General features: G+C 40.1%; 1 protein-coding gene across 4 annotated transcripts in view; it reads right to left on the bottom strand.

Annotated features, from left to right (window-relative positions):
- Positions 1 to 26,732, bottom strand: part of prim2 (DNA primase subunit 2) — a 126,628-nt gene that overhangs the window by 26,140 nt on the left and 73,756 nt on the right. For all 4 annotated transcript variants that reach the window (XM_041252090.1, XM_041252092.1, XM_041252091.1 and 1 more), the window contains exons 9-10: positions 21,665 to 21,737; positions 14,381 to 14,566 (exon numbers count right to left, since the gene is read on the bottom strand). In XM_041252090.1, coding sequence (XP_041108024.1) covers positions 14,381 to 14,566; positions 21,665 to 21,737 — 259 coding nt within the window. The remainder of the gene's footprint in view (positions 1 to 14,380; positions 14,567 to 21,664; positions 21,738 to 26,732) is intronic.

Below are 26,732 nucleotides of genomic sequence, written 5' to 3' on the forward strand. Positions count from 1 at the left end.
CATAGAATTTGCCTTCAGTTTCAACTCGGGTTTTAAATCAAAACCATAAAGGTAAAGGAACATATTCTCAACTGCACTGTGCTGGCAACATGCTGCTGTGTCTTTCACTTGGGTATTTCTGCAGTTCTCTCCTATTATGAGCATGAAATACATATGATCTGCTTCTTGTAATAAATAAATTCAAAATGCTATATACTATACAGTAAAGAGTAATATGAGCAGGGAGAGGATTTAAAAAACAATACAAAAAAAACTAAATAAAAATTGGAGTGTTCACAAGCTGCACAAATGTCTCAATTACAAATATTCAAGAAGCGAGTTTCCCAAACGAAACCTACTGTTTAATAGAAGTACTGCAAACTGTATCCGTACTGCATAAGATGAAATTCTTCCTGTAAAAACATCCAATCCATGCACCTTGGTTTTGGGATTTGTACGTACAGTATGCAAGAGATCAAATGTAAATTTAAAAAGTACTGTCAAACGCAATAATCTGTATGTAAGTGGAACACCGTGAAGGTATCGAGGAAAGGTTGCAAATTGACTATTCGAGAAGTGCATATACACCTTTTGGAGTGTGTGAAAACAGTACAAAAGTCGACATGGGGGACATTTAAAGAAAGTTTTACTAGATAATTAAGTGTGTATATTTAATGGCATGCATTTCAGAACCATTGGTAGACACCCATATTAGTTAAGCATGTTCCTTCAAAAGGATAAAATTTGTTTTACGGGGTCAACCTTTCCCTGTAGTTATATTATGCAGTACTGTTACACAAGGCAAACGTATATAAAATTAGGTTCAAATTACTTTAAACTTTTCTTTTTCAGCTTCGAAAAAAGCTGATTTACACAGGGGGAAACATACAAGCGTAATTGATTTTAATGCATAGCTAGGAGGCATAATTAAATACACAGAATACCATTAAATTGCTCAATTATCTTTCAAAGAACATTTAATTTTAAAATTGAAATTCATTTGTTGGAGGCTGGGCCATAAACTGGTAACTACCACAGTCACACAGTGTTCTCCATCAAGCAGACATGTGGACAAATGCAATACTAGCCAAGTGAGAAACTACATTGCCTTTTATCATATACGTACAAACTTAAAAGTGCAAAATTCTATCAAACAGAGTTTTTATGAGAAAGTGTTATGAAGTGGATTTCATCACGTTTGGACACCATTTCTGCCAATTCTGATACATCAACAGTAACTAAGTACCAGCTGAATCTTGTTAAAATGAATACAAATATAATATGTAAAAATATGCATTTAAGTGTGATTTGCATAATGTTGTCATTCGATTTCAGCATTGCAAAAAGAATGCATTTATGAATGATGATTTTATATAATTAATATTATTCTTGTTTTAATCTGATTTGCATAAATTGTCAATTACAGCAAAAAAAAAACAGCTTTGAAATTGCTTTGTGTGGAAGTACATTTTTACACTTTGCAGTTGAATTGGTGCATTAGCACAAAGACCACCAACCCAAGTTGTTTATTTCTGCAGACATGGATAATTAAGTAGCCAGTTTGATACTTGTGCAAAACATATCACATTTTCTCCTTCCACAGCTGCCAATGGACGTTCATCCTATGAATTACATTAACAGCAGTAAGTCACCCACAGTATAAACAGTTGAAATAATGTGGAAAGTCAGCTGACCAAGGTTTCTCTTTCACAGCACTGTCAGAATTCTGTGCTTTAACTGCTGCTCTCTGGAGAGAGAGTTCTAATTAAAAAGGCAGCTAGGCAAATAACTAGGCATATTAGCACAGCGCCGGCAACATCTCGCCAGACCCACGCTCACTGTAGGTGACTTTCCTTATTTGACTTTGACCGACAGGAATATTTTTGTCAAAACTGAAGTCTGTTCCATTTCTTCCCAAGAAGTTGTGAGAAAACAGCTGTCTGTCTGTCCAAACTAAAACCAGGCATGGTAATAGATTGATCTAGTACTTTTACGGGTGTGTCAAGCTATAGCTTCATTAGAGAAGCAGCTATGTTGTCCCCACTGTCAACTGCACTGTTTACAGTCTAGCACAAATACCCTATTAGTTTAATCGCTTGATATATATATATATATATATATATATATATATATATATATATATATATATATATATATATATATATATATATATATATATATATGATGACACACACACACACTACATAAATAGGTCTACTAAAAACAAACAAGCAATAAATGAATCAAGTACAACTGTAAACTTGTACTGCCCTTAAAGTTGCCTTGGACAAAGGTGTGTGCCAAATAAGCTACTACCAACAACAACTACAAATACTAGTGACTCTGACCTATCACGCTTGATGGTATGTTTACAGTTACTGCTGCAGTCCCAGAATTCTTTCTGCTCAGGTAGTAGGAGGTGCACCAAGATAAAAGTCAGTAGATGCACCTATTATCACAGTAGCTGCCTGGCATCAAGTGCAGCAGTCTCATCTGGGATAAAGGAACCCAATGTCCTATTGGTTTTAGGAATGTTCCATTTTTGTATAATTAAAGACATGATTAAAAACGTACATTTAAAATGTTTTGTAAAATGTCTACTGCAATGGTAATTGTATACAGTAAATTTAAATACCACACTCTGGTTGTAAATCAGTGTTTGGTTGTAATCTCGTGCCCTTTTCCTTAGCAGATGCCTGGTCATACTGAATGGTCATTCCGCCATTTGGTGTTGGCTAGTTATTCATTAATTTTCTTATGTTAAAATAATATGTTCTGTAATAATAATAACACTTACAAAATCAACCAAATCTGAAAGAGGAGCAAGAAATAAAACAGGATCTCACTTTTCTTTTACAAAGGTTTATCATTATTATGTTTATTAGAGCAACAACATTCTAATAATTGTCGCTTTCACTAGTATCAACACCAATGACCCCCACCAGATTTCTGTGGAGAACTCAATCCGAATAATTGGTTCACACAGCACTACAAGGGTGTAAGCAAAAACGCATGACAGGGCGTGTGGCGAGACACGAGGCCTTAGATCATTTGTTTTTGATTATAAATAACTTTTGGATTTCTTATGAGGAATACTGTATTATTATTTTTTTTAAATTTGCAAATATTAATAACAAACATGATTAAGAACTTATTTTACAAAATGGGAAAATGGGAAAACGGCAAAACACAACATGAAAATTACTTACAATTAAAAAAGAATGCATGTACAACACGATGTTTGAACTATGATGCTGCACCTTTAAAAAGTAGTATAAATAGGGTGTACACAATTAATTAATTAATTACAAAGTTAGTTCTGATGGTAAGAGTGAGACTAACTTCATTAAATTCAATAATTCAACCTTCACACCTGCATGAGCTTCTCGGTTTAAAAAAAAAAAAAAAGAAAGACTCATTGCACCTTGTTAGCAGAGCAATTAACTCAACTAGCCCTCAGTACAATGGTGCCTGCTGTACCGTAGACAGAGGAAGCATGTGTTAACTTCTATTATAATTGCATCCAATTGGGGCTGAAAAAAAGTGATGAGTAAAAATCCAGATGGCTCAATGAGTTCATACAGAGGATGATTCTAGCAGGACAGTAGGTCAGATGCATCTTCTCACCATGTTGCATAAGAACAAGGTATTCGTATTGCTTTGTTTGGGCACCAACTGTTATTCTTTACCATGCTTTTTTTTTTTTTTTTTTACCTAATATTTGCATGTGGAGCAGCAGAGGGCAATGTGTGAAGAAACTAGATAATCTACCAAACAGATGAATATGATATTTATTTGTGTTATCTTATTGGTATATTAAATGTATACATTTGATATGAACATGGTTGTTTTAAGATTTAGAATACATTTCCATGCAATAGTACCCTGGTCCGGAATTATTTGGGCACTCCACAAACACACGTAGATTGGTGCCTACATTCTCCTGCAGGCATTCATTCTAAAAAAAAATGTATACAGAAGAGATCCAGGCTGAATTAAATGGATAACAAGTGCTTTGTTGCTGCAAACCTGATATCCTGTCTTATCACTGTTTTATATCTGCCAACAAAAATCTGTCTCCAAAAATTCTGTTCTTTCCAGTCACCCCCATGCGACTCGACACAGGGCCACAACATTTCTTATAAATTGCTTGTCAAAAAAGAGCTTCAAGCACTACCAAAAGTGATTTCTATTCATCATGCCACTCTTAATCCCAACTGTCCTTAGCAAGTAATTTGTCCCATATGTCATTCCAACTATTGCAACATTTCTGAATAACCTGTTTTACAAATCAGCTCTGGACACAAAGTTCCTGCTAGCTGCCACTGTGAATTTTTGACTCTGTGTGTGTAAGCATGTCCGTGAGGCTTTACCTAAGAGCACACTGTACTGGTACGTAGTTTGTCTTTAAAATGTAGTTGTCCAGTCCCCGATATCCACAAGTTTGGTAGCATAGTCCTAAATGTTATGTTTTTGCAATGGTGGAACACAACGTTTGGGTCTGCTAGCACAGAAACAACTTAGAATAGTTCCACAATTCACGGAGGGTGGGCAGACTATTTGGGGGGGGGGGGGGGGGAACCTCACAAGAGTATAAAAATTGATTTAAAAAAAAACACACACACACACACACACCACACTCCTACAAATCTAGTGAAGAACCCTAAAACCAACAACAATATTGCTCAGCACCTTAACCTTGACCTTCACATAAAATAAATCTACTACCCCTGGTACAGAGAATATAATCCACATATCCGTTTAATTACAGTGAGCAAACATTTTGTAGCCTACACAACTAGATGTGGACATGTTTCCCATTCTGTACTGCCATATATATATATATATATATATATATATATATATATATATATATATATATATATATTATATATATATATATATATACACCGTTGCAACTATGACACCTACATTGCTGGAATACTAATGTGTGTCCCATGCTGTCCCATCTAAGCCAGGTTCTCTGACATGATAAATACATCATACCAAGAACTCTAGCCTCTTTAGAGACTGGATCACCTTTTGCAGCTGAACAGGGCCCTGCTTCTACTCACAATGTGCAGACATGGCTCCAATCTTTCAAATCAAAAACTCTGGAAGCACCCTTTCCACACTAGGCACTCTTGTGATCCAAAGACTTCCATTTATATTATAGCATGCAAGATGATAATGGAAAAATATTACATGTATTTGTTAATAAATAAACAAGTAAGTGAACCATCAACCCATGTTTTCATGCACATACATTGTCGGTTTGACAAATGTTAGGAATATCTGTATCTGTTAAAAACAGTGCTGGATTTACAAATACTAAAATAATTTAAAAGTTATGTTTAAGATTTCTAAACATTAGGAACAACTTTTGCTGTGCAATTCAAAAGGATTTAAAAAGTATAGTTGACACTATTTATCACCTTTCTTCCAAGCCTGCCTTTATTAACATTTCCATAACAGCAGTTTGACAGGGAAACTTCAGAACTTGCTATCACACTACAATGAGAATCGTTTGCTGCGGCTTTGTTTAGTGCAAAACACTTGCTGGGGAATGTTAGGATATCACAACTCTGGTTCCCTGAAATAGAAATGTATCCATTACCGAATGGGTATTTAGCTCCTAAAGACCACAATCCTAAAAAATGTATATCAAAGCTGCTCTTTGCACTTGTGACAGTCGTGGCCCCGCCCCTGAGGGCACAAAAGGTCAGCGCTCACAGATCTCAGTGCCGTTTTTCCTTCAAGCCTGCTGCACATTGGACGCAGCGACCTTAAAAGGCTACATTTCTATGATAATAACCTAATGTTCCCGTTCAAGAAAGAAATGTAGCCATTACCGAATGGGTGAGTGTACCAAAGCCATCCCAAGGGCAAGACTATGCAACGACCGTAATGCTACAAGGCTATGCCGAAAGCTGCTTTGTGCGTTACGATTTCGGAACCCCAGTAACAAGTAGCTAGGGTGAAAATATTGCGAGTTTCACGTCTATGTCTGTGTTGTAAGGGTTGACTGGGAAGCCCACCTTAACACTAGGTCTAAAACCAGGGTTTTGAGGATCCACAACATTTAGCCTGAAGAACCTAATAAAAGGTATGGGAGTAGCCAACACCTCTGCACTGCATATGTCCTTGACAAATGCACCCTGGAATAAAGCCCATGAAGTTGCAAGGCATCTGTTTAAATGTGGCGTGAGTGTTTCTGGAGGGGGCAAGTTGACCAACTTATAGGAAGTCTTGACCATGTCTGATTTACACAGACAGCCACTGTTGAGGCAGGGCTTGACCACAGTCCTTTTATCCCATAAGCAGACTGCCTCCAACTTTTTTGTACTGTCAAATAATAAGCAGAGCATATGGAGCTGTCACTCCCTGTCAGACTGGAAAGGAGGCGGATGGAAGCCTCCAATTTCACAGACTGGTTAACATGGAAAGCCAATAAGGCAGGATTGGTATAGAGCGTGACCTTTGTCCTGGTCTTTGTAAAATCTAAGCAGGCTTTCGCAACAAAGCATGCTTGCATCTCACTTACCCGCTTAGCTGGCAATAGCTGCTTTAAAAAGATAGCAATTTCAGCTGAGCTGAATGCAAGGGTTCAAATGGAGGCTTCATGAGTGCATTAAGCACCACGCTCAGCCTCCAGCTACCTGGACGAAGCTTTAAAAATCGCTAGGCCAGGAAGCTTCAACGTGGAGGGGGATTTCCCCTCGTCCAAAAAGGTCCTGCAAAATTGCAGCATAACAACCATGGGACAGTTCGTGGGGTCGAACCCATGAGGCAAACACCACGCCTGGAAGATGGCCCACTTGTACCTGTACTGGGAACATGTGGACGCTGACTTGGTGGTAAAAACCCTGTTGGAAAGTCCCAGATGGCTAGAATGCAGACGTTCAGGGGTCAGACCCAGAGCTGCAGGTTCGATAGGTTCGGCTGCCATAAGGTCCCCCACGCCTGGCTGAGGCACGTCGGCAGTCTCCACGGCTGGACACTCAGGAGCTGCAACAGGGTTGAAACCCAGATTCTCCTGGGACAGTATGGGGCCAAGAGCACCTTGGCCTGGTCCTGCCTGATTTCCCTCAGACACAGTGGGAGCAACGCGAACATTGGGAAGGCATATAAGAGATGCCTTGGCCACCGGTGTGCCAAGGCATCTATTCCCAGTGGTTCCCCGCCTCTTATTATGGATAACGTTAGGTTATTATCATAAAACTGGTTCCCTGAAATACAAATGTATCCATTACCTAATAGAATATATCTTAGCCTGAATTAACTGAGCATTTATATCAAAGCTGCTCCTTTAAGAGGCCTGTATGCATCAGACATCATCTCCACCCCCAGGAGATAAATAACAGTGATGCATAAGGCTCAGCGCCATTTTCTCTTCAGGCCTGCTGTGTTGGAGTGAATGCAACGACCAGGAAGGGAATTGGTTACATTTCTATTTCAGGGAACCAGGGTTATGATAATAACCTAACGTTCCCTTTCAAGTATGAAACGTAACCATTACCTAATCTGATATAATACCCAAGCCGTCACAAGTGAAGGACTTGCAGCACTGGCAGATGTGCTAAAAAGTAAGATAAATGGCCTTTAGGATTCTGGCTGAAGACTGATAAGGGTCCATGGCATATAGTCCACAGTACAGTAAGAACCCTCAAGCAGTGTGTATGCTGCAGTGTTACACCAAGTAACCTCAGATTTTAACACCAGAAGTCCAAAAGGGGTGTATTGCTAACTACCCCAGGACTTAAAGTTGAACTTAATAAAAATGTATTAAAAAACAGAATGAGTGGTGGCTCTGAACACTCTGGCCCCAAAACTGCCGATACGACAGTCAGTCGGTAGAACCTGGTAAAAGTATGAGACGTGGCCTCATACTGTAGATTGCAAATGTCTGCGACAGATGCACCCTGGAATTACACCCAGGAGGTTGCAAGGCCTCTTATGGAGTGACCAGCGACCTTTACTGTTGGGGGCAGTTTGGCTAGACTGTATGCAATCCTGACTGTCGGCAATCCACCTTCACAGATGCTGTTTAGACAGGACTTGCCCATGGAACTTAGACCCAAAGCAAATAAACAATTGCTCAGATTGTCACCAACTCTGGGAGCAGTCATCTTAATAGCATTGACCTAACTGGATACAGCCTAAGAAATTTTCTCTCCTTGTCAGAGTGGAAAAGGAGGTAGATGGAAGGCCTCCAACTCCACTAAATTGTTGATAAGCACAAATGCTTTAGGGAGAAAAGCAGGATTAGTGTGGAGAGTAACCTTAGTTCTAGCCTCCACAAAAAAACAAAACAGGCTTTCGTCATGGAGAATGCTTGTATTCACCTACCCGCTTGGTAGAGGGAATAGCAAGCAGAAAAGCTGGAATTTCAGCTCTGCTCAATGAAGGGGCTTGAATGGCGGTCTTGTAAGTGATCCAGCACTACATTAAGTTGTCAGCGTGGGACAAGGTCCTTTCTAGGGTCTTAACCTGCGAGTATCCTTCAAAAAAGTGTGCTCTTGGGGTAACTTAGTCAGCTGTGCTCCTGAGGAGACTGAGTACCCTGTGCCTCTGATACCTCCCCATGGGAGTTTCCACATGCCTGCACCCTGTGGCCTTTCCAGACAGCGCCACAACCTAGGTTGTATGCGTCTGTGGTCACCTCTCTCCTTGTGATACTGCACAGAATTGTGCCCAAGCACAGATGAGCTTGTTGTTTCCACCATGAGAGAGCTTTCAATTGTGACAATGGTTCACCGTGAAGGCTAGCTGCTGGAGGTGGCTGGCGACCCGTCCCATGTGCAACACTGCCTGTGCTGGTGACTTGGCACATATCATCGTAATTGAGCACTCTGATACCTTTGCGTCTCAGAGGAGCCAGCATAGCATCCAGCTAGAGAAAGGCTGAACGGCAGTACACGGAACTCATACATGGTCCCTTGAAGTCAAACCGCATTTCCTGTGGACAGGTTTTACACGGTTGTGAAAGTAGGTATCTTTGAGATCCACCGCAAGACCAAAAACGTATGCCCTGGAGTGACTGGGGCGTCCAACAGCGGTGCTTTGTCCCCATCAGGGAAAGCCAAAGCTGCCTGCAGGCGGCTACCAGCGCAGCCAGGTTTCCGCTTACAGCCTGTCTGTTGATTTTGGACACACAGCAGGTTTTATTTCACCAGGCGCAACTCATCCAGCTGTTGTGGTTTGTGGGAGGGACCTCAGCAATGCGATTGGTAGGCCACCGGGATGCTGTTGAAATTCCCTACTCATGCGGCGAATGCCCCGCCTGAGTAGGCTCTTTTGAGGACCACCTCAGACATTTGGCACTGCTGGTTAGGGCAGGCAGCATCCATGGATAGCAACGCCAAAGCAGGCTCGAGGCAGCAATGGAAGCCTCAACCAGCAAAAAGTGGGCCAGGCCCAGCTTCTCTGCATCGTGCACCCTATACAGGGAGTCCACCAAACGGGAAACACCAGGAGATATTGCCGGATGATCCTGGGAAGACTGGATTTCATCTAAAAAGTCTGGGTGAACAGAGAAGTATGGCAGAGGTGGTAGGTTTCTCATCAAATCATAGGCCTGCTGTAGGCCAGGGCACTTGCAAGGCTGCAGTAGCGCTCTTAAATTAGCAGTATAAGCTCTCCCTGTTAGCAAAGCTCTCCCACTTCTTCAGAGGCGGTGATGGACAGTATGTCCTCGTGTGGCCAATCTGCACTTGCTGCCCCATGGAGCCTGTGGCGTAGTGGTGGGCGGTCTGTGGCAGAAATAGCAAACCCCAAACACGAAACTTCAGGTTAAAGTGCCTTGCTGCACTTTTATTCACAAATAAGCAAATCAAACATAAAAACAAACAAAAGGTTTGAACAAAAACCCTACAAAACTCATCAAAATAAACAGAATACCACACCCAAGCTACAGCTAACATGATGCTTTCCTTTCTCTTAATTTCTCTGCTCCAGCACCCCTTTGTTCCTTTTATACCATGTGGCCAGGGGCTTGATTGATTCCATCAATCATCCAATCAGCACCTGCCCATATTTCACATTTTTCCATTCAGACTTCAAATCACTCAATCAAACAATTAAACAATGCCATGTACAATGGTGGCCATCTTGGTTCTAGCATCCTTCACCAAGATTCTCAAAACACACACGTGCATACCCACCCGGGAATGGATTTGAGAATTCTGAGCGCGACAGCTTTGTCCACCAGTATCGAGGTGAAAATGGTCAGCAGCGTTTGTCAGCTGTGCTGCAACAGGCAAAAAAAAAAAAAAAAAAAAAAAAAAAAAACACAAGACCTGTCCGACATCATCAAAAAGACGTGAAGCACAGGTATAGTCGTATTTTCTCTGTAAGAAGCAGAAAAAACATACCTTTCTTCAATGGCCAAGTGAGACCTATAGGAACTGAATGAAACCGGAAACAAACAAACAAAAAAAACAAACAAACAAAAAAAAGTGGGCATATCTGAGCAATAGAGCCTAGCTCCTGCACCAGAGATAACATGGACACAACATAAAAATAGCTGCTTCCACATCCAGCGCTCAAAGAATCAGACATTTGCAGAGCTTTTTGAGATGTTATAGTAATAAAATAATGAAATGGATCACATTATGGAGGCGTTTGGTGATAAAACGAGGGCTCAGGAGAGGACTGATCAGTATGCACGTCTACAAAGTATGTGAAATACAGCGAACAAGGGGTAGGGCTTGGCTGGAAACGCAGTACTGATGTCGTTTTGTCATGCAATGCCTTTTAAACCTATTTTACTCTATCTTTTATAACAGCGTGTGTAAAATAAACAGCGCATGTGAAAATAAATTGGACCTGACACGCCTGACGAGCACTGAATAAATGGACTGCAAAGGGTTACATAGGAGTTTAGCAGATGTTATTTGTATGAAGGAAATAAGGGGGGGGGGGGGGGGGGGGGGCCCTCGCTCATGCCCCAACCCCCGAATCACACTGAAGGTTACAACAATCAATTCTCACAGGTTATAACACCACCACCATTTTACTTTTGACACTCATCTATATGGCTAAAGTTAATTATGTAGCTGTCTAGTGCCCACTTGCTTTCTTGGTACAATGGAATTTGAAATAGGATGCTGTTTTAGAAATATATGGCATTTAATTTATTTTTAATATACCCTGTTGGTCTTTATAGGCTTCAGGGAAAATGCTTTTTACTGAAAAAGAAAGAACCAGTGTTGCATGCCTAACAGATTTGTAAAAATGTCTTTGTATTTAAATGGAATACAGAATAATGCCAGTGAAAATTTTAACTTCAAAGTGACTATTTATTAAAATAACAGCTTTTCAGATCCACGTCTACATTTAAATGTTGCAGATTAAGTGAAGTGAAACCCCACAGGGTTTAATTCACTGTCTACTTCTATTAATATAAATCTGCCTTGGGCTACCTTATGGTCTGTAGTCCCTTTGTTACAGCTCAATTACATTTTCCTGTTAAGAGCTTTTACTCCTCAAACCAAGTTTAAGCAGCCTTGTCGAACATTTTGGGTTAGACTACTACAGACATATGGAAGTAAACTTAAATTGAGGTGTACAATGAAAAAGTAACAGATACTTGTCATTAAACTGTAAACTGCTAAACCGTGCTCCCAAATTACAAAACAATAAGACCAGAACTAAAACAAAACTAAATGGTTTGACGAGACAAGAAAGTAAAGGAAATATGTACTCAATCAATTTAGTGGCTGATGATAGAATTTTGAAGTAGTAAAACACCTCAAGCATGTGCACATTCAAACGACTACAGAAAGGCATGGTAGGTGCTTGATATAAATTTGAAATAAATGACATCCACAGCATTTAAAACAAACTGAAAGTTACCGCATTAAGCTTTAGATTAAATCTGCTGCAAATGGTTTCACAATTAACAGCTTGCATGATGTTTTAATGAAATACCAGAGTCAGCTAAAATGAAAAAAAAGTTCACAAATTGAGCGATTTAGTGTTTTGGAGATCTACAAAATCACTGCAGCAACTAGTATAAGAACAAAGAAGGCGTTCTAAAAATAAGTTGCAGCATTATTGTTATATAGTCCTTAATTTTAAAATATAGGGATTAGTAGCTGCAGTACAGTATAGCGATAGGCATTTGCTAACTCTCAGTTTTAAAACATAGCTCTGGTTCACAAACAGTGGAATGATCACAATATAATTCTGCAAATTGTAGGACAGCATTGCCATGTGTGAAAACTTTAAAAATAAAGCCAAAACAAAAATGCTTTAAATTTAAAACTAGTTAATAGATTAGCAAGCACTGGCAAAATCAACTCATTTTTATACTGTGCAGAACTAATTTATTTTAACATATTGTTTAGGGACATTGTGATACTTGCATGGTGGGTGTCTTAACAGTAGTATCTACAATGAGTCGACAATAACAATCCAAAGCAAACTTGCTTTTGTTACAGACTTTCTAACAAGTCTGGAATAAACTATTTTGGATGTTACAGTACTTAACAGGTTATAAACACAAAATAACACAAAACTGCTTAATATAAAAAACGAACAGTCCTACAAGTACCACAGTAGCAGGCGCTGTTTACATAGCCTCAGAGTTCCTGATCAAATCATGAATTTTCTAAATCCATTGATGTAAATGTCCGGTCTGCTTTTAGTTTTTATAAGCAAAATGGCTTCATTACACTGCCACTGTCATATTCACTTTGACATTCGACAAATTATTTCCCTTGCCAATACTTCTTTGAACCTGTGCTGCAGCTGGTCTGTTAAGCCTGAACTCACCCAGCTGTTGTGGCGAGTGCCTGTGGTTCTCAGAGAGGGACCGCAGCAAATGAGATTGGTAGGCTACAGGATGCTGTTGTAGTTCCCTAGCCCTGTGACGAACGCACTGGGCTCTCTTGAAGATCACCTCAGAGACCCGGCACTGCTTGTAGGGCAGGCAGCATCCTTGGATAGGCACACTGAATTAGGCATCTGGACCAAGGCAAAAATCGAAGACTCAACTGGCAGAAAATGGGCCAGGCCCAGCTTCTCCGTATCATGCACCCTATATAGGGAGTCCAGCGACCGGGGAAACAGTAGGAGCTGCAGATGTTCCCAGGAAGAGAATCTGGCTAAACTGGTGGGGGGGGTATGGGAGAGGCGGTAGGCTCATCGTCCAAACTCAACACTGTTGTTTTCCTTGCTGTAGGCCAGGCCACTTGCAGCAGCCCTCTTGATTAGCAGTTTAGCTCTGCTGACAGGGAGAGCTTAACAGCAGGAGATATCCTGTCGGACTCCACGTGCTCAGATAGTTTTTACTAGTTACACATTCTATTACAGTGATTAGTTTAAATATCACATACCATTTGTGTAAAAACCCAATACATGCAAAATACATACAGACAGAAGCAACAATGTACTTCTCTGATCAGGTCAGTCTTGAAAAGAAAAATGTCGCTGAGATCTGTGAGCGCAGTCCTACTGTGCCCTCAGGGCAGGTTCATGACTGCATCCCAGGCTTGCTGAGCAGCTTTGGTATACAATTTTTAGGTTTTGGGTCTTTAAGAGGTAAATACCCATTCGGTAATGATTACATTTTGTACTTGAAAGGAAACTGCTTCATCACAATACATACTTCAGTACTGGCACCCCCACTTGCCAGGGATATGCAACATAGCAGGGATTCATAAATAAATGCCATTATGAGGGAGGGGACATGTGCTGTAAATGATTTAGGGCAGTTTAATTGAACTTGAGGAATTCTATCTTCCTCCCCCAAGCAAACCGGTCTCCTAAGATCATAATAAAGGAGTAGGCGCTCAAGGTCTATTATTCTGAAGTGTTTATTTGTTTAAGGAACAATGGAGAAAATTTCTTCCATAAAATGAAAATCAATAGATTAAAAAATAAAAATTAAGAAACCAAGTCAAATAGACAAGTGTTTATGCTATTGTCTTCATCAGTGCAATTTGTATGATTTTAAAAGTACTGATACTTATGACATTATGCAATTTCTTCACGAAAATATATTCAAGACACTTCAAACCAAATCCTTGAGCAATGCAGCACTATCTTCATGTGAGGTTCTGAAATAACATTTCTACTGTACATATCATACCCTTGAGCCAAACTGACATATTTATAAGCATCTGTATGGAGGGACGGGTTACTCAATTGCCAATACAGAAAAGAAAAAAAAAAAAGTCTTCAGTATCTGTATCCACAAAAAGGTGAGGCCCACAGAGCCGTTGTGTCACGCCAATGTTTAGTTTGACAGCTATGATTTAGAGGGTCAACTCCTGCCCTGGTACAAAGTAGCACCTTTAACTTTTGCAGCACTATAAAAGCTTCCATCAGAGACAGAGAGAGAAAAAAAAAGGAAACCAAGTGTTTAGAGCTCGCAGGCTTGCCACGCACAGCTTACCTTATCAGCATCCACTTTGCCCTTGATGAACTCTGATCTCCAGAATTGCAGGGCCTGCTCCAGTGTCAAGCCAATGCCCTTGAGGAAGAGGCCATACTGCATGCGCCCTCCGTGCCGCAGGTGGTGGTTCTCTCGCAGGGCCTTGTGAAGGTGGCGCATACACAACGGGTAAGACTTGGTGGAAAACTGTGAGGAAAAGCAGATACACAGGCATGTGAGTGTAGTGATGCTGACTGGTAACTCACTTCTCCTTTTCACCTCACAGAACAAAATGAAAAACAATAAATAAAAAATAAAATCTCTAGGCTGCTATAAAGTTCCCATAAGAACAGTTTGTTTTCTTCTCAGCTGTATTCAGAGCAATTCAGGGTTTTTGGTGGTTTGTTATATGCAAATGCTTGTGCAATCTTCATTCCTTTTTTGGAAACTTGGTTCTGTGTCTGCGTTACTTTTTCTTTGTATACTTGTAGTTGTTGGCAACAGCGTTTCAATAATAAATGCATGGGTGAAAGTAGCCACCCCAAAATACTTGCCATGTCAAAAGCACTGTATAAAAAAAAGAATTCACACTGATGCAAAAATGCAGACTTTTTGCTGACTAAAATCTCAACAGTATAAACTTAGTTGCAGGAAGGACTAGGAGTAGTTTCTTGTTTTAAACCATTAAAATGGTCTTATTGCTCTAAAGAAATTGTGTCTTTGACTTTGTGCTTGCTTCTAAATATGGTCCATTGAGTAAGAGGGCAAAACAATAATGTAACTACTGCTAGTGCAACAAGTCATGTCTTGCTAGTTTTAAAATATTTCATTTTTTACTTTAATATTCAGGCTTGCTGCGGATCGGATACGTAATTTATAGCTTCAACCTGGGCTGACAGTGTGCAGAACGGCGGGGAGAGTATAAGCAAACAGTTAAATTACCTTATGATTCAGGTGCGTGCCTTTAAAGTTAGATTAAACTATTGTCATTATTTATACACAAATAAGCTTACTTAAACTTTTTAAGCAAATCCCTACTTGGCTTTGCTTGAATGATTAGTACGCAACAAGCTTCGGTATGAAAGCTGAAAATTAATTTGAATAAAGAACGACAAGTTTTTAAAGAAAAAAACATTTCTAAAATAAGAGATTCTGTTATTTTGCAATACCACTGCTTCAGATTAATACCAGTGCTTAATAGCTGTAACATATTATTTATAGTTGTTGAACTTAAACCAGTTCATGGCCCCGCAGGAACACAAACCTAACATCCTTATTTATATATATAACAAAAATAAATAAGCATCTGAATATAACTGAATTACATCAAGAATTAAACAAAACAAACTAAATTAACAATTACCTAGCCTATATTTAACTAACCATTTTTTGTAGTATCCAAACTGCCTAGCATCTTCTGTTGATGCTAACGTTCGCTGTTGTGAATAGCGCAGAGTGGACTATGATGGGTCGAACCAATGTTCGTGTAGGGACAGTTTTTATTTTATTTAATTTAGTTGTTGCCAATGGTTTTTACCACAGTTCTCCCCAATTTTAAATGCCCAATTATTATTTTTATCCCGGTTCACCACTGCAATCCCACCGGCGACTTGGGGAACGGAGGCTGAAAATCTCTGAAACGTGTTCCTGCCAAATCTGTCATTTTTCGTACTGCGGATCCACTGCAAAGCCATCATACCCATAGTGCCGGAGGACAACACAGATCTGAAGAGCTCCACTGCAGACCCGCAGGTGCCCTATCAGCCACAGGGGTCGCTGGTGCACGGTGAACCATGGATTGCCCTGCCCACCTCATCCCTCCCTACCAGGGCGGCGCTCGGACAATTCTGCGCCGCCCCCTAGGAACCCCCGGTCACGGTCAGCAATGACATAGCCTGGATTCAAACCTGCTACTGTGGGTTTTTATTTTATTTATGTTTAAATGTTGGACATGTATGGTGTCTATTTTTTTTTACATTTTAAACCGTTTACAGGCAAAACCATAACAAAACATAGAATAGTGTGTTTACACTGAGCAAAAAAAGTAGACTGGCAAAAAAGTTTTCTTCCTCTGTGCTCTATGGGTCAGGTGCATATGGGCTCAATCAAGTTACAATTAAAAAGGAGAAAAATATACTAAAAGGTCACAAAACATTACAGTTTTCCATACCCCCTCCAGAATTTTTTTGGCACTTCTGCATGAATCATAGGAGTAGATCTGGAAGAGGCCACTTTGACAGAAGTCCGTCTGCAGACGGCGCTCTTTCACTCATGTAAAAGCTGAACCAAACATTGAGGCAACAGTGCTTACTAAATAGTTACACGAAGTATCCATAAACCCCCCCCCTATACAGGATCCTGCTGAAGGGTAATGTATGGGTCAGAATATATTACCACACAAGAATGTCTGGAATTGGTTGAGGTTGTTTTGAGTTCTCGTTATTTGGCAGAATGCCCATGTCTTTACTTTTATTCTCTCTCTATAAAGTTTAGCAATTGTCACAACAGCTCAGGAGAACCGAAGGTCAGTGGAAGTCCTCTGATCTCATGAGCTATCTGCCTTCGTAGCCTGTCCCTGACTGTTTTGCATCCCTAACCAGGGGGGCACCAGACCCATGCAAACCACACAGTTATACCTTTACCAGGTGAGCCCTGCATATAGAGGAAGGTTATATATGTTATTCAATATAGCAGTCCATGTCCTTGGTAACAAAATATAAGCGCATAAAAACACGAGTTTGATTTCTAACTTAAATATATATTTTTACTGTGGCTAAACTGCTTAGATACAAATTAGATATGCAGTTTTTTTTTTTTTTGCACAATCCCACCAGGGATACATGTACATTCTGAAGGACAAAATTAGCATTTGGTAATGGACCAATTACTGAAAACAACAGTTGGCTCTATGCTGAATGCTTCAAAAAAGGATCTAAATATCCAAGATACACAAATAAGCTAGAGAACGACAAAAAAATATGTCTGAAGTTAATAACATCTGACCCAGAACAATCTGAAGGACATGCCTGAGATCCTCCAAGCCAATATGACCTTGCTTTGTATTTGTTGGGAGAATATCTTGTCCTCAATTGTTCAGAATAAAAATAAGGCATACCATAAATAACATTGCTTTTATTAAAATTATTCAACCAGAATAACATTGGGTTATTATCGTAACTCTGGTTCCCTGAATTACAAATGAAACCATTACCTAATTGGTATTTATTCCTGATACCCTGAATAAGATATATCAAAGCTACATGTTCGAGCCTGTGACGCAGTCATTCCTGGCACCGAGGGCATAAGTGGCCTGCAGACACAGACATTGTTATCATTCTTCCTTCAAGACTGCTGAAATCATGAACGCAGCGACCCTGAAGGTTAATGGTTACATTTCCATTTCAGGGAACCAGGGTTAGGATAATAATCCAACGTTCACCATCAAGTATGACATGTAACCATTACCTAATGGGTAGAAATACCAAAGCTGTCGCAAGGCAATACTGCAGATCAACCAGAATGTCATAAGATTAAGTAAGGCTACCTTGTGTGTTAGGAACCCCAGTACAGTAACTAGGGCTACAACATTTGAGGGTCGACCCTGAAGCCGTCCTTAACATTAGATCCAAAACCAGGATTTGTGGATTTGTGACATTTCAGCTGACAGAACAGTGTAAAAGGTCGCCATGCTCCTGATGGAATGGGTAGTGAGCTTTTCTGAAGGGGGCAAGTTGGCTCGCTCATAGGCAGTTATGACTGTGTCTGTAACCCATTTAGACAGCCTCTGCTTAGACAGGGCTTTTCCATGGGACTTTGCCCCATAACAGACAAAAAACTGTTCAGACCCTCCAACTCTGCGTTCTGTCCACATAATGTTAGTGCCTGCACCGGGCAAAGCATACAGAGCTGTCACTCGCTGTCATACTGGAAAAGAGGTGGATGGGAAGCATCCAATTCCACTGTCTGGTTGATGTGGAATGCTGATGTGGAATGGGTTTCAGCAAAAAAATAGGAGTGAAGGAGTGACACAAAGTGTAACCTTTTTCCTGGCATTTGCAAAAATTAAGCAGGCTTTTGCAATCAAATGCTTGCATGTCACCCACCCACCCACTTAGTGGATCTGATTGCCAGCAAGAAGCCGCTTTCAGCAAGGAGTATTTCAGCTTGGCTAAATGCAAGGGCTTAAAAGGGGTTTCATAAAACTTGAAGCACCACATTAAGCCTCCAACGAGAGACAATGTCCTTCAGAGGCGGCCGAAGCCACCGAGGTCCTTTAAAAATTGCCCTGCCAGGAAATAAGCTCCTGCGGAGACAATCAATTTTGGTATGGCAAGCCGAAATGGCTGCCAAAACAGACCTTTATTGTAAAGGGGGGATTTCCCATCAATATAGGTCCTGTAAAAATTGCAGTGCAACTACCATGGGACAGGTTGTGAGGTCAAAACCCTTAGGTAGGTACCAAATCTAAAAAACACCCCACTGGGGACGCTACTGTGGCATTCTGCCAGGTATCAATGACCCTATTAGATAACCCCAGATGGCTCAAGGGCCAGACCCAGAGCTGCGGGCTCAATGGGTTGGGATGCCACAATGTCTCCCGCATCTGACTGAGCAGGTCAAGACGTTCAGGCAGACTCCACGGCTGGCCGCTTAGGCGCTGCTCAAGGCTGAAAACTAGGTCCCCTTGGGCCAAGAAGGGACTAGCTACTAATAGCACCCTGGCCCAGTCCTGCCTGATATCCAGGCACAGTGGGAGCATGGCAAGCGGTTAAAAGTCATACAGCAGCTGCCTCGGCCACTGGTGTACCAAGGAATCTATTGCCAATGGGTCCCTGGCTCCTGTTATGGAGAACCAGAGGGGACAATGGGTCAATTCCTGGGGGGCAAAGAGGTACATCTGTGCACTCCCAAATCATTGCCAAATTAGGCTCACCACCTCTGGGTGAAGCCTCCATTCCGCTGGGGTCTCTCCTTGAGAGGAGATCCGCCGACCAGTTTATCACCCAGGGCAGATGTACTACTCATAGTAAAAGGAGGTGATCGTGCACCCAGAGCAAGAGCTTGTGGGCTACTCGATCAAGACTGGGAGACCTGAGGCCACCCTGGTGGTTTATAGAAGCCACTACAGCAGTGTTGTCCATCCAAACAAGCATGCGTCTCCCTTGAACCTATAAAAAATTCTGCAAGGCCAGAAACACTACCTGCAGCTCCACAAAATTGGTCGGTGACGAGTTCCGTGTGGGCCTTGCACTGGAGATTGAGCACAAATGACCCAGTCGTCCAGGTAATTGCCTCAGAGTCTCAATGGTGCCAGAATAGCCTCTATGCACTTCAAAAAGGCACGGGGAGCTCCAGGGAGGCCGAATGGTAGTACCCGGAACTCATACACTGTCCCTTGGAAAGTGAACCACAGGTACCTCCTGTGCCATGGTCTTATAGGGATATGAAAATAAGCGTATTTCAAGAGGTTCACCACGGAGGAGTCGCCTGTCCTTATTGACTGCAACAGCTGCTGCATGGTCAACATCTTGAACCTCCGTCGACTTAGATACAGGTTGACCTGTCTGAGGTCGAGGATTGGTCTGAGGATACCATCCCGTTTGGGCACCAGGAAGTACCTGGAGTAGAACCCATCTTCCAAGTGATTAGGGTGTACCATGCAAATAGCCACCTTTTGTACAGGACTGTCACCTCCTGAGACAACACCACGGCCTCTCACGGGTCCGTAGTAGTAACATAGTAGTCACACACCAAAAGTGAGGAGGACCATGTTTGAATTGCAGAGAACAGACTGTCCAGTAACACACACCATGTTGTCTGTTGTGCATTGACACCAATACTCCAGGTGAATCGTTGAAAAGGGGCCCTGGGCCTGTGGAGCAAATTGCTAGGGCTGGTTGCTTGGCTTGCGGCTTAGCATGAGGCTTTTGACCGTGAGTCTGATGGCGGAACTTATTAAAAGTTCCCCCGTTGTGCAGCCGCGGTCCGGTTATGAAAACCCCCTCTGGCTGTAGCAGCCGGCTGTGCCGGTCTGTGAGGCTGCTGGGGCTTGGCCAGCAGTTTATTGCTGGTTTGTGCACTGGGGGTGGCTGCTTGGGACCAGCCCCTTTGTGGATTCTCTTGCTCGCTGAGATATGGGGGCATCTAACAGCAGCGCTTTATCTCCGTCAGCCACTCATGCCTGGAAAAGCCATAGATGTCGTCTTGCAGCTACCAGCCCACCACTGTCCATTCAGCTTAGAGATTCGGAACAAGTTTTTATTATCAAGCCACAGCTCATCTAGCTGTTGTGGTGTGGGTCTGTGGTTCTGAGAGAGTGATGTAGCCCAGCACCTGCTAGAGAATCTGAATGGTTACCTTGTTCGATGTACAGAGCACCAGCGGGAACGGGAGCAGATCTGGATCTACTGTTACCACAGGAGCGATCTATAGGGATGCCCACCCATAGCGCTCTTGGCTAACCCAACAGTCCGAAAACGGAGGAAAGCCTACTGTTAGAGCCCTAACAGTTCACAATAATTCTGCAAGCAGAACTAATGTGACAGCTCCATTCTTATTTCTGTGGGAAAAAAAACCTGAAAAATACACGAGAAACAAATCACACAAAACAGTAACAACTCAATTACTGTTAATTTTGGATAATTTTCGTAACAAAAAACTATATTTTCTTTTTTAACTTTTTTTTTTTAAACTTCAAAACAAAGCTAGAGAAAGAAACAAGTAACCAACTTAAGGTTGTTCGATGCCGGGGAAGGGGTGACTGAGCCGCTGGCTTTACGCGGGCACAAGGCTGCTGTGGGACTAATGAAAACCACAGGTGACAGCGCAATACGTTTAAGTGGTGATTACTATAACCACATAACAATAAATTGCATTACACTAATGAATGACACAAGCGAATAAGCAGATATAAGTAACTTGTAACTTAATAACTTGATCTGTTCGTAGTCTCTCCTGCTCAGGTCAGATGAAAGGAAAAATGATGATGATGTCTGTGTTTGCGGTCCACTTATGCCCTCGAGAGGCAGACAGGATTGCGTCACAGGCTTGGAAGTGTAGCGGTGATATATCTTATTCAGGTTATCAGGGTCTTTAGGATAAATACCCATTAGGTAACTGTTATATTTCATACTTGAGGGAACCATTTCCAAGCTGCAAGAGAGAGGTAATGTACTTAAGAAAAATATTTATTTATGCACATTTCAGTCTGAAAACGTGTGAATGAGATTGCCATTTGCTATAACATGGGGTCTCAGCAATATTACTATTCCTCTCAGAAAAGACCATGAAGTGGATCATACTTACTGGATCTATCTGTTCCAATGAGATTTTTCCAATATTCTTCTGAATGCTGTAATCTTGTCCAACATAAGCTTGGCTGCAATTATAAACGTATAAATTACTCCAGATGTAAATACACACACAATATTTAACAGAAACAGGGATGAGATATTTAACCCTTCACCAATGCAAATGGATCCCACATACATAAATGTGGTTAATTTATAATTTAAATTAAAAAACAATACAGCTGGTTTATATTATCATCTACACAATTTATTGAATAAACATTGCTTTAGTGTGAAGCAATTTAATATAAAAAACATTCCATCAACAGTAAATGTCTTTAAAATGCCACAAACAGAAATATACAACTACAAAAATATGATACTGTACTTGGAATCTCATACAAACAAAATCTAGTAAAAAAAACTAAACAATCTGTCTACAAATACCCTGAGCTTCAATATGAAGATGCATTGCGCGTAACAAAGCAGCTTCAGTCTTTTTGGCAAAAAAAATAAATAAAACTTTGCACAAGAGAACTTGCTAACATAAAAAAAGAGATCCATCCTTTGAAAATTAAAAAAAATTGAATTTTTATTGAAAAATTAAATTAAAAATTGTTTCAAAGTCCAAACTACCATTCATCTCTCTCAGGCCTCGATTCTACAGGAGACATTTTGTGCAACTTGCAGAATAAAATCATACTTTCAATAATTTACTGTTGGCGATACAAGCAGGGTACTGCAAAGAATGCAGAAACCAAATAAAGTGCTGGAATATGATTTATTATATAGATACATTCATTCTGAGACTGATAGAGCGAATAAGTGTGACAAAATGTGTCTTTTGTTTAAACAAAGATCAGAGCTCTCTACTTAAGTGGCCATACCAAAAATTAGTGGATGAATTACCTTCATGCACAACTTTATACCAGACATATTATTTATATATATATATATACACACACACACACACACACACACACACACCTATATATTATATATCATTTTTTTAAAATTTTTTAGCAAATTGAAACAGCACAAAATAAAACTAAATGCAACATAAAACTAAATAAAAACAAAAAATGATAATGCAAATAGTATAGTATTTTTAAATTGGGAGGTTTATACAAAAATAATTTCAATAAATACTTGCAAACGTAGCTGTCAAGGCTCAGTCGTTACCATAGACACGGTCTGAAGGGAAATGGAAGCTATGACTAACACTTGCGCAGATGTAGAATGTGGAGCGAGTCGTCAGGGAATTAATGTCTGCAGATCTGGACGGTCACAAAATAATGAAGCACAGACTTTGCAACTGGAATTGGAGTCGAAATGGCTTGTTTGCTTGTATTTTGTATTGTTATGCCAATTCTTTGTTTTATTTCAATGGTGTAAACTTTGCACTGGAGCAAATGCTGTTTTGGTTTTGAATGGATTTGAATGAATGAATCTGCTTTGCTTAGTGTTGAAATACTGAGAAACCCCAAGATTGCTGTCTACTGCTTCAGTGCAATGGGATTGAAATTCATTTTTATTTATTTATTTTTAATTGGTAAATTGCTGTATGTGGAATTATTAGGACAGCCCCACAATAGTAGGGCTGTGTGTGTGTGTGTGTGTGTATTATATAAAATGTTATTTAAATTGTATCTTATTGTATTTTGTAAAGTGCTTTATGCTGGTTGTTCACTATGAAAGGTGCTATATAATAAAAAATGACAAATTTTAATTATTATTATTAGGCTTCCAAGCAAAAGGCTGTGAACCCTATTGTTAAGATTTTTTTTTTCTTTCCAAAACTTTAAACTGCTGCTGCTTTGAAGCTGTGTGGCTGATCAGGTTGTGACTTGGCAGCTAACAAGCTGGATACTTTGGCTGTCTGATGCTGAAAAAAATGTTGCTGCTGTTTCCTTGCAACTGGCGTTGTGACGCATTTTTCGATAAAACCTTTCAAAATAATATTTTTGGGAACCGGTGAAGCGACTGATCTGCAACTTGGCATATATCATCAGCATCCAAACCTGCATCAAATTTGCAAAGCAGAAGTTGCTGTGATAAATTTTAATGTCAAAATGGCTGCCACAAATCTTATCGAAACACACCCTTAACAGCAAACTGCTGCTATTGAACACTGTTTCACCAACAAACTCCAAACATGGTAGTTATTGTCCCAGTAACAATGGAATACAAATATGTCAAAATGGTTATGTTTTATAAAACAAGATGGCCACCAGGTGTATGTTTACGTCTGAAATTTAAAACGGCCTCAGTTGACAAACGGTTTACTTGACTAACTCGAAACTTCACAAGCATCATCCTTGACACCTGACACACTTTTGAAAAAAAAAAAACCCTTTCAAAATCTTCTTCTGTGGAACAGTTGAAGTTGCTGATTTTAAACTTGGCACATTGAGAACTAAACACACTTAGACGGGTACTGATACTGGGGTTTGGGAGCCGTAAAACTGCCTGGCAGTTCTAGTTATTATTATTATTATTATTATTATTATTATTATTATTATTATTATTATTTAAGGGCTGTATTTACTTTAAATAGGCAGTTAATTAAAAAGAGTGGGGGACTGTACGTTACCGTTACTACTGCTAATTAGAAATTATGGTAAATTATTTTTCTGTGCAAGGTCTGTTTATGCCAAATGTAAATGAATGTTTTTTTTTTTTTTTTTTTTTAAAGTGTATAGTATATGATATATACTATTGATATATCTATTTATGAGTTATTTTATTAACATGTTTTTTAAGGCTCTCAAATCAATCAAATGTTTAATTTTTTTTTTTTTGGTGCTGAGAGTTCAAACTACTAGAGTTTTGATATTTAGTTTATTTTTCAGAACCGCTATAAAATTTCAACAGGATTGGAAATATGTGTTGCAATATTGTAATCTATTCTATACAAATTACTTCAAGAAGCAAGCTGTTTTCAAAGCCTTCCATCAGGTAGTGGTGCTTTAAATCTGCAAAAGCACTGCTGCTTTGAAAGCTTAATCAGTTTCCTTTTATGTGTCATCTTAGCAGAGATTCTGTTATAAGCAAAAATCTGTGCGGAACACTGACTTCTGAATAATGCATCATGGAGGGATGTGTTTTGATGTAGGGGTCTTCTTTTAACTTCATCTATATTCATCTACAGAACAGACATACAAAAGCAGCAGCTGCATTTGTTTGGTATTGTAAAAAGCCTGTCAACGCTTAAAAATCAGCTGTCAGAACTGCAAGATCATAATTGCCTCTGCTAGAAAAAAAACTAATATTTGAACCCAACACCCAGACATCTGAAAAGGCAGTTAGCTGTTCATTAATCTGCTCCACCGTCTGAATGTATGAAATATAATACAATAAAACACTTGGGCAGTCGCTATATACATGCAGGTTTAGTACTTGCAGCCAACAAAATAAAACGGCTTGTACAAAAAGAAAGATTTATTTCATAACATGCAGTTGCTCCCAAATGTTTACAAACAGTGAAATAAAAAATGACAAATTGTAACTTATTAATATTGTTGTGGTGCATTTGTTCCCTTCACGTTATTTGCTTGTACTTAAGTTTGAGCAATTAAAATGACATCAACATGTCATTTATTTTTAATTAACATTTTAATGTGATAACCACAAAAGGTTTATAGACACACACTTAAAAGTGAATATCAAAAATGGAGAACTGACAAACAAATACTGTTATATAAAAAAAAAAGAGTGGCATTGGGATGGGTTAAGGAGGGTCCAGTCAGCAATCCTGACCAAGAGAGGGCGCTGAGCCAGCCTCAGGTTTCCTTCACAAGGATCATGTGACCATGACGTCAGTCACCTGTATGGATGACGCCACCTTGGTGAAGGGAGCAGAGAGTGTGCACAGACCTCGGTCACTCTACTTAGATGGAAATTATAAAAACACCTGACAGAGTTAGATTTGTGTTTCACTAACTACAGGGGCAGAGCTCTGTGTACAAAAGGGAATGCTCTGCACTTGCAGGTGGTCTGGATGTAAACAAAGGAGACGGGGTGGGATGAGACAGGACGGGATGGGCAAAACAAAGTAAAACCAAACGAGCGTTTTTCACATCGAAAATAAGAGACAGACGTGTGGCAAACAGCACCAGGATCAGGCAGAGTACTGGCACTACAGATTGTCTTTACAATTTGTGGTCTGTTTTTTTTTTGTTTTTTTTTGTTAAAGAAACATGCAGTTTCAACCTTTTGTTTTGCTTCGTCATCCTCAGATGGATGGGCTGGTCAAAATGTTTCAGATCAGACCTTAAAGAAAATGCTGCACCATTTTATAGATCACGAAAAACTAAAATTGGACCAAACTGCTTCCCTACCTCCTCTTTGCGGTCTGGGATGTGCCTCAATCCTCGACAGGTTTTTCCCCGTTCGAGTTATATTGGCTGGCAACCCAGAGGCATCCTGGACCTAATAAGTTTGGGAAGAACAGTCAAATAAATCCAATAATGTAGTCAAATTAGTACTGCAACTAAGGGATTGCTAAAAGTTAGTAGGTCGATTGACTCTGAAAATCTCAAAATGGCACAGCAAAAACCAAGAAAATTATAATAAAAAATAAAAGAATTAGAAACTTTCAACCAAGAGATGAGGTGCTGTTGCTTCTTCCCTCAACAGAATCAAATTTAATTGCTGAAGGGTCCCCCTTTGAGGTAAATCAGGCAAATTAGAAAAGGTAATTGAGATTCGGACAGCCGAGGCGTCGCTAAATTATCCAAATTTATCACCTGAATCTCCTCAAACCATGGAACGAGCAGGAAATTAACGTTATAGCCTCAGCTGAACAAGAGGACATCGGGCCCTCGACTGAACAGTTTAAAGTAACAGATACTCCAATGGGGGAAAAACTAAAACAGTCAGAAAAGGAAGGTTCAGCAGTTGATAAAAAATGTTTGGTGATGTGTTTTCTCATCTGCCCTCTATCACAGCCTGTCAAAGCAGCTGTCTTACATGATGTTCTTTTTGCAGTGGTTTCAGAGTTAAACCCCTTTTTTTTCTTTTAATCCATTTCCAACTCCAATCAGAATTCAAAACACATTTAACACAAGTCACCTGCTGACTCA

Source organism: Polyodon spathula, chromosome 6 (assembly GCF_017654505.1).
Source record: "Polyodon spathula isolate WHYD16114869_AA chromosome 6, ASM1765450v1, whole genome shotgun sequence".
Classification (NCBI taxonomy): domain Eukaryota; kingdom Metazoa; phylum Chordata; class Actinopteri; order Acipenseriformes; family Polyodontidae; genus Polyodon; species Polyodon spathula.